The sequence below is a fragment of the Nilaparvata lugens genome, chromosome 1 (genome assembly GCF_014356525.2).
Source record: "Nilaparvata lugens isolate BPH chromosome 1, ASM1435652v1, whole genome shotgun sequence".
NCBI lineage: Eukaryota > Metazoa > Arthropoda > Insecta > Hemiptera > Delphacidae > Nilaparvata > Nilaparvata lugens.
The window spans coordinates 97,901,109-97,909,979 of record NC_052504.1 but is presented as its reverse complement, the minus strand read 5'-3'; the positions used below and the strand labels follow the sequence as shown (position 1 = coordinate 97,909,979).

Sequence of the window (8,871 nt, the reverse complement as noted above, 5' to 3'; positions counted from 1 at the left end):
CCTCTTCTGCTTCAGGAGTTTTTTGTTTGTGTAAATAGAAGTTATCATACTAGGTTGAGGTTCATACTCCATAAAAACTTTGTAACAACTGTTGGTTTTTGTGAGGATTTAAATTCGAATTGAATTGAATTTAGAATGTTTCCATTGATGAAGAGCATGCAACAAATTTTTATTATTGTAAACATAATTTACAACATGATCTTGCAATTTTTTAGAGTTACCTACATAATTCGAAAATTTTTGTCATAACTAAAAACAGTCGTATGGGAATGCGTTTAATATTCGAATTATACATGAAATGAAAGATAATTTGATGCTCTACAATCTTGTAATTAGCACATTCTTGTTTCATCAAGTGTTGAAAAGTTATAAGACTTGAAAGAGAGAAAAAATGGAAGAATTACCAAAAATGCATTAGGTACTTTAGAACATAAATATCTCGAAAAGTACCGGATTTATCAAAAAACCTCTACAAAACAAAATTTGTAGGAAACTCATTAAGCTTCATTTTTATGTAGTTGATTATGTCAATAGAACACATTGTTCCCAAGATATAAGCATGTAAGTAATAAGTGGAAAATGCAACTTTCAAACCACCCTTATCCCTTCAGCACATGATGTAGGGGTTGGGATTTTTGATATGCTCACCTCCAAACTAGTGTCAACAAAGCTGCAAAGTCAAAAATTGTGTTCCAAACATTCCCTCCAAATTTCATTGTCAACTGATCTATTGTTGCTGAACAGATGATTTCACTCTCAACACTAAAACTGCTGCAACAGTCGTAGGGAAATGCGTAAAATAGTGAAAATATACATCAAATTTGATGCTCTTTCAGCTCATAATCAGCTCGGAGTTTTTTCATCAATCGTTCGTCAAAAATTATAAGGCCGAAAAGATTGAAAAATTGGAGGCAGAAGTGATTTTCAAAAAATGTCTCACCTTCAAGAGTGGATATCACAGAAACTATGAGAGATATGGAAAAAATGTAAAGGAAAATCTTATACCCTTTATTGGATATAAGTGTAGGTATTATATAAGATTAAGTTCATCATAGGGATAGGAAACACAGTTGTAGTATTTTAAATAATTTTGGAGACAATTCAAAAGGAAACTTCTTTTATTGACAACCATAATAAATAGTGTAACCAAGCAACAAAAAATCTATAAAACAAGAGTTGAGATCTCCTTCTCGATCACTTGAGAATTATTATGCTGGACACGGTACCATATATTTGGGCATGCATCTACCTTCCCAACAGACGTCGTTCTTCGACTCACATATGCGTCTGATTCCGTTTGTTTTGACATGCGATCCTGGGATATAGTTGCAACAACCATATGTTTCTGTAAAAAATGAACCAATAATATTGTCATTCAAACTCCTGAAGTATGTCTATTTTTATATTTTTAGAACATCTATTGCAAAGAGTCAAAAAGAGTCCTGCATTTACATGCAGGATTTTCAACTCTTTCAGCTACCCTCACTGATGCAGCTCTCTACCCCTGCTACTCCACTATGTTTTGGCTCATAGAATAATTCAAAGATATATTTTACTTCGATTGATGTGATTTCACATCAGAACAGGGTACCTAAATATTCATCCACATAGAAGATAAAATAATATTGATTGATAAAACTCAAATTTTGATTTGACAATTATATTTTTAAAGTTGCATCATTCTATGTAGTGGGCTGACAGTTTGATTGTCATAAATATACTGGTGTCCTGAGTATATAAGTGTATGATTATTCAAACCATCTAATTTAAGATGTTGGATATTCATTTTAATAAAATCTCGGTAATTCAAAGATATATTTTAAAAGCTGCACTTGGAAGACCAATACGATATCCTAGCCATAGCCTTTTTGCTGAGTTCCCAGTTTCAACAGTGAGACAACTTTACGTGAAAAACTTAATTCTATCCGTTCATAAGTATAAAACTCTCTTTGAAACTAACATTCCGTCGTATAATTTTCGTTCATCATCTCATTACCGCATTCCTAGAACAAATTTAACAGTATGCCGCAGACAGTTCATATACATGAGTAATAGATTGATGAATGTTTTGCCAGACCAATTAATTTCAGATAGATTTAATGAATCAGTCATTAAAAATATCGAGAGATCGATCAGAAGTAACAATATTTTTCGCCTCATGTACAGTTAGAATCTACTTTATTAAAAAAACTTTTTCCTTTGATATTATGCATTTGTCAATCGTCTTTAGAATGGTTATCAAAACCAATATTCACAATGTAAGCAAATAATATTAGAGACTATATAGAATGGCTATCAAAACCAATATGGTTTTATATAACTAAGTTACATTTTTTCAGATATTATATTACAACAATTATTATTATTTAACTTATTTATTTATTATTACTACCATTGAAATAAAATGTTTAATCATCTTTTATGTTTATGTTTAATTAAATGAAATCTTTTGGTACTCGTTGCTAGCACACAAACTAAGGTTTTGCTGGCAATGCCATTTAAATTTTATTTTTATTCTGTATAAGTATGAAGTATTTGTTTTATTTATTATTGTTATCTTTATAATTGGCAAATAAATGATTTTGATTTTTGATTTGATGATTTTGATGTAGGCCTACCGTACCATAATTATATCACAGCTTTTCTGTATCACGTCTATAAATAGCCTACATTTTTCTACTGTTTCAAAATTCTGTGAACTTACCATAGATACAAACAGCACAGATACAAAATATACACGATATGACTGTACAAACAAGAATAGCTGTCTGATCTGATTCAAAATGGCAGTTGATTAAAGTTTAAGTTCTTTAGAAATAATTAATAAATTTTAATCAGCCGCAATTTTGGATAAAAGTATCAGAGAGCATTTTTATTGATGTGATCTTTCTAGTTTTGAGAAGGCCTTTTAAATGATGTATCACACAATGGGTGTTTACGTTAAAAATATTTGAGTTACAACCCCTCATTTATCTAAATAAACTAAAACTTCAATCAGCCGCCATTTTGGATACAAGTAGGCTATCATAATTATAGAACATTTTTGTCGATGCCACCTTTCTTGTTTCAAAAAGGCCTTTGAAATGATGTACCACACAAAATGGGTGTTTACATTTAAAATATTCGAGTGACAACCCCTAAGTCACCCCTAAATGATGGGTAGAAATTCAGTTGTACGTCAAAAGGTAGAGTATTTGACCAATAACTTATCCTGGAAGTTACAGTATTATATCTACGACAGTCTCCCATTTATTGAAGGGTTCCCATACATTATGACCCCCTCTGTATTACAGAATAGGTACAGAATGGGAACTGTCAATCAAACGCCTATCTAACCAATGCTTTTTACATGGCACAAATACTAGACACGTCACGTGACCTTAGGAAGCTCCAATCCTAGTCTTCTGATTGGCTCGCGGCAGTGAACGAGATCAATTGATCCGGATCAGTAAAGTGATCCGAACCTCGCATCAATACTATTACAATGCGGAACTTCCTAACAAGATGGCGGATTTTTGCGCCAGGGTACTAGCCAAGTTTCCATACTGTATGCATACTGTGTATTCTAGCGGTTAATACTATTGTTGTACATACTTATCATGAAAGCGCAGAACGGGCAGTTATCCAGAGAACACGAACAGGGTGGGGCGGGCTCCTTGTATTCAACAGCTCCATCCAGGCATTTTTGTAACGGACATTCTATTTTGCATTCACATAGCTTCTTATCCAAGCTGGAGTTTGCATCCTCCAACCCGTGTCCAAATAGAAAGAGCGACATAAAAGTGAGAAGATATGCTGATTTCATCTGGAAATAATTTGTACAACAGTTAGAAAAAAACAATAGTAAAGGAGCAAATTGAGGTCACCTTAAAATTGTGTATCTATATAATATAAAGGCGAAATGGCACTCACTCACTGACTGACTGACTCACTCACTCGCATAACTAAAAATCTACCGGACCAAAAACGTTCAAATTCGGTAGGTATGTTCAGTTGGCCTTTGAGAGGCGCACTAAGAAATATTTTGGCGATATTTTAACTCTAAGGGTGGTTTTTAAGGGTTTAGAGCTCGTCTTTTAGCATGTATATTCTTCTTATACCAATACCTTAAAATTATAATTGAAATGTCCATACCATATGTTAATATAGAACTATAATCTAGATAGAGTACCTCTTAGAAACAGTTGTTATGGTAACTAAATTAAAAATTTTGTCAGGTTGGCATTAAGTTGAGTTGACTTTGTTAGGTTGGCACCAAGTTGAAGATTGAAATGCATTTATCCAGTACCTCCTAAATAACCATTTAAATACTAATTTATCGCGGAAAAATTGATTGGGTACTGCTACTTCAATCAGAGCTATTCCTGGGAATATTATATTACTAGCCGTCAGGCTCGCTTCGCTCGCCATATCCGTTTAGCCAGACGTTTAGTCTGGACCCCCGACTGGATCGTCCTAACATATGATAAAAATATGTCATAACATTTCAAATTTGGTAGGTGTGTTCAGTTGGCCCTTTGGAGGCGCAATAAGAACGGAATTGGAAAAATTTCCAAAGATACGCCCAAAATCTGCGTTTTTTAGCGTTTTCTCAGATTTATCAAGAACAAATTAACAGAAAATGTTCAAATTTACTACAGAAGCTCAGCTGGGTTGCAATAATGTTATGTTAGAAGGAATTTGAAATAACGCCAAAGATACGTCCAAAATTAGCTTTTTCTCAGCTTTTCTGCGTTTCCTCACCTTTTTCAATAATTGGTGGAAATATATTAAAAAAAATTCAGTACACAGGTTAAGCTGAGGTGGAAGAATTTTGTTCGCCAAAGATACGCCGATATAGTAACAGGTGTTTTTCGAGATCCAATTGACATAATACGTTCAAATTCGGTACAGAGGTTCCGCTGAGGTCTATTGGCGAGCGAAGCGAGTTGCAGGACAATATGCAGGCGAGCGAAGCGAGCCCGCTGATCTCATTTTTGGACAATCCAGTCGGGGGTTCAGAATTCGGTACAGAGGTTCCGCTGAGGTCTACATGCAGGCGAGCGAAGCGAACCCGCTGATGTAATTTTTGGACGATCCAGTCGGGGGTCCAGGGGGCGGAGCCCCCTGGCTAGACGAATATGGCGAGCGAAGCGAGCTGACGGCTAGTCAACTATAATAACCGTAATGAAGAATTTTGACAACTATTATTTTATTTTCAATACTTTAATATCACGACCTTGCCATCTGAATTTTGTTAGTGGAAGCATAAAGAATAAGGATAAGTGTAAGTTATCTTATTTGATTGTCGCTGGTGGAAGCCTGTGATTGTACTACTTCCCCGCCTGCTTCAAGCTGGTTTCAATGTTTAATTGGGTATTAGCTGTCGGGGAGCTTAGTTGTCGGGCACGATCACGACAACCAGACCCTCATAGGCCTATCCAGCAGGGGATTTACTGTCGGGGAGACTAGTTGTCGTGCTCTTACTAACGTTGTGGAGAGCTTTCGGACACCATGTCCATCTTCTACACTGGTTGTCATCTCAATCGAGTGGCATTTTCGTTGTGGCAAGTATTGAAATAGTTATTGTGCAACTAGTGCGCAAAGTGACAGTTTGCTGCACCGAAAGAAACGTTTACGCACGTGCTGTAGGCGAGTGCGGAATGATGGTTTCTTGAGTGCAGCAAACGAACTTTGCGCACATATTTCACATTAAATTTTTCCTACTGTTACCATTGAATATGAAAAGTGGGTAATTATGGGTAAAATTCCCTGAAATCCATCAAATGTTTTTCTGTGTAATTTTATTATTAATAAAAACCTTAATTTATTTAAAATTGAATAATAATAATTGAATTATAATGATTAGTAATTCAATTGAAAATTTATGTGACTGCTTGAAGGGAGTTTATCTTATGTAAGCATTGAAATGACTATAATCAAGGCACATAATGGCAAGACAACGCTGTTCTCCACTGCAATTATAACGTGGGCCTCACTATGAATATTACCAACTTAATTTTGATTTTCCTGCACTGGTGCTTCATATAACCCACTAACTATTTTGCGTTGTCATGCTGCAAATCTGGAGTACGCAAAGTACTCACTTTGCGCACTAGTGCGGAAAAGTGATTCTTTGCGGCCTGCAATCAGTGCAGAAATAGCCACTTTTCAATGTATCTGTAAGAAAAGTAATACTAAAGTATTGAGAAGGGATCATTAACAATCAGTACGTAATGAAAAGTGAAATTGAAGAGTATTATTTTCTATTGATAAAAAGCTATAGTATCACTTTAATAAGTAGTTTTGTCATAAAGTTGTGTGAGATGGCACATGAGGATATCCCATGGTATAAGGAGTTTATGTTGCAATTTTAAATGTCAACTGAAGCTGATAAATCATTTGTTTCGTGAAGCCATGTGACACTGGTAGTCTCTCATACTGTGCCATTTTTACACCTGGCCAAAACAGTGATAATAGACAGTTATAGTGAGGTCCACGTAATAATGACAGTATTTGATCAATTTTGGTTTTGCTATCCTTGTCTATCATTCGACAAAGCCGGTGGTAGTATCCTTTTCTAGATCCACAACGGTGCCAATTATGTTTTTGACAGTGTAGAAATATGATTAATTAATGCAGAGAATCGGCATCGCTATTCTTCTATCTTTACCTACTGTCATTATAACGTGGACCGCACTATAGTAGTCGACAGTAATCGGCTAGAAATTTTTTGAACATAGACGACCTATACCATGAGATATCTACAGGTGCTGGTCTCTTCCCTGTACGTTAATAAACTAGATGAAGTAATGGTGTAATAATAAAAATCTGGTGTGTTACACTCACACAACTTTCCTTGCTCATTGATCTAAAAGCCTCATTCTTAAACGAGGATAATTTAGGGGAATAACATTATGCCGATTGGCGACTAAATAACTACGATTATACTATTGTTATTGTGTTCAGAGTACATTTTCCTTTGTTTGAATTATGAAATTTCAGGATTTTTTGAAAGTTGTCATTTTCGAGAAAATCGTGATAGAAATTTAACAATATTCATTCTTCTCAGGAATATTACAGAGCTCCTGCAATATTCCCAGAAATGAGACTCATGTCAGTTGATAGGGCTTATAAATAGCTATCTATGGTATAAATTTGAAGAAAATCGTTAGAGCCGTTTTCGAGAAAACCGTTAAAAATATGGTTTTTTAGTAATTATCCGCCATTTTTCTCATAAATATTATGGAGCTCCTGCAATTTTCCCAGAAATGAGACTCATGTCAGTTCATAGGGCTTATAAATAGCTATCCATGGTATAAATTTGAAGAAAATCGTTAGAGCCGTTTTCGAGAAAACCGTGAAAAACATGGTTTTTTAGTAATTATCCGCCATTTTTTCCGCCATCTTGAATTGAATTTTATTGAATTTCTTATTGTCGTGTCCTCATGGTATAAGGACCTTAAGTTTAAGATTTCAAGTCAGTCGGTTAATTAGAAATGGAGTTATCGTGTTCACAGACATACACACATACACACACACACACACACATACACACACACACACACACACACACACACACACACACACCACACACACACACACACACACACACACACACACACACACACACACACAGACCAACACCCAAAAATCATGTTTTTGGACTCAGGGGACCTTGAAACGTATAGAAAACTTGAAATTGGGGTACCTTAATTTTTTTTGGAAAGCAATACTTTCCTTACCTATGGTAGTAGGACAAGGAAAGTAAAAATGAAGACATTCTCAAATAAACAACTAATCAAATGAAGGAAAAAATCACTCAAGTGATTTTTCTCATAACAAAGTCCAATAAATTTAGCGTAGGATGCTGTATTATGAAGATATTTCAGGAGGTTTATTATAGATTATTTAGAATATATTATTTATTATCAGAAAGATATTTCTTACCATTTTTGAAGACTGTGAGCTGTGGAAGTATATACCCACGCAGTGTGATTAGAATCTCCACTTAGCCCACTTTTGTCACTGCTAAGTAATTAATATTTCAAACGTGACAAATTTATCTCGAGAGCCATTATTCGGCAAATTTACTCAAATCATAGCTGAGTCACGTGCGAAGAAAGGTTCCGAGGATTATCATTGTTATGACACTGCCAAAACATTCTTTGAAACGGTTATTCGTTTTTAAATTAACCAAGAAATTAGTTCATTACTGGGCATTGAAAGCAAAAATTGAGATAACAGAGAAAAAGCGGAAAATTATGAAAAAGTGATTAGAAAGGAGTCATTTGAACTGAAAAGCATTTTTGAGGATGTATCTTATCCTATACTTTCAAACGAGCAATTTCTGTTTATATGTTTAGATATTTAGATGTTTTTATGTTTATATATCTGTATGTGACCGGGATCTCGAAAACGGCTCTAACGATTCTCACGAAATTTGGAACAAAGTAGGATTATTATATGAAAATTCGATTGCATCAGGTCTCAACCCTGGGATAACTCGCTGAAGGACATGAAAAGGATAATAAATACGTCCTTGGGAAAACAGCTGGAAATTTTGTCGTCTGTCGATACCGTAATGGAAGTGAGTGAGCGAGTGCATGTGTGGGTTATTCCTCAGCTGATCTCACGAGAAGAATAAATTAGCAAGAAAAACTTATTTTCGTTTATTTTTCTTTTTTTTAGAAAACTTCAGAAAGTCCAAAATAGTAACTATAGAACTGTAGAATAGTACACAGTATATTGACAAATATTATAGCAAACATAGTATTATATGTATAGTACTATGAATATCTATTTGCATAGCCACCTCTAATACAAGGCCGCGGCCTACAATATTGCAACGTCTTAGTGTAGGCCTAGAATCAGGACCTCCTAAATACCCTT

At 34.9% G+C, this 8,871-nt stretch overlaps 1 protein-coding gene across 1 annotated transcript; it reads right to left on the bottom strand.

Annotated features, from left to right (window-relative positions):
• Positions 1-1,100: 1,100 nt before the first annotated feature.
• Positions 1,101-8,086, bottom strand: LOC120349474. The gene is made up of 3 exons (XM_039419725.1): positions 7,930-8,086; positions 3,595-3,805; positions 1,101-1,345 (listed from the first exon to the last, which is right to left on the bottom strand). The coding sequence occupies exons 1-3, from the start codon at positions 7,930-7,932 to the stop codon at positions 1,209-1,211; spliced, it is 351 nt and encodes a 116-aa protein (XP_039275659.1). The 5' UTR covers positions 7,933-8,086; the 3' UTR covers positions 1,101-1,208.
• Positions 8,087-8,871: the final 785 nt, after the last annotated feature.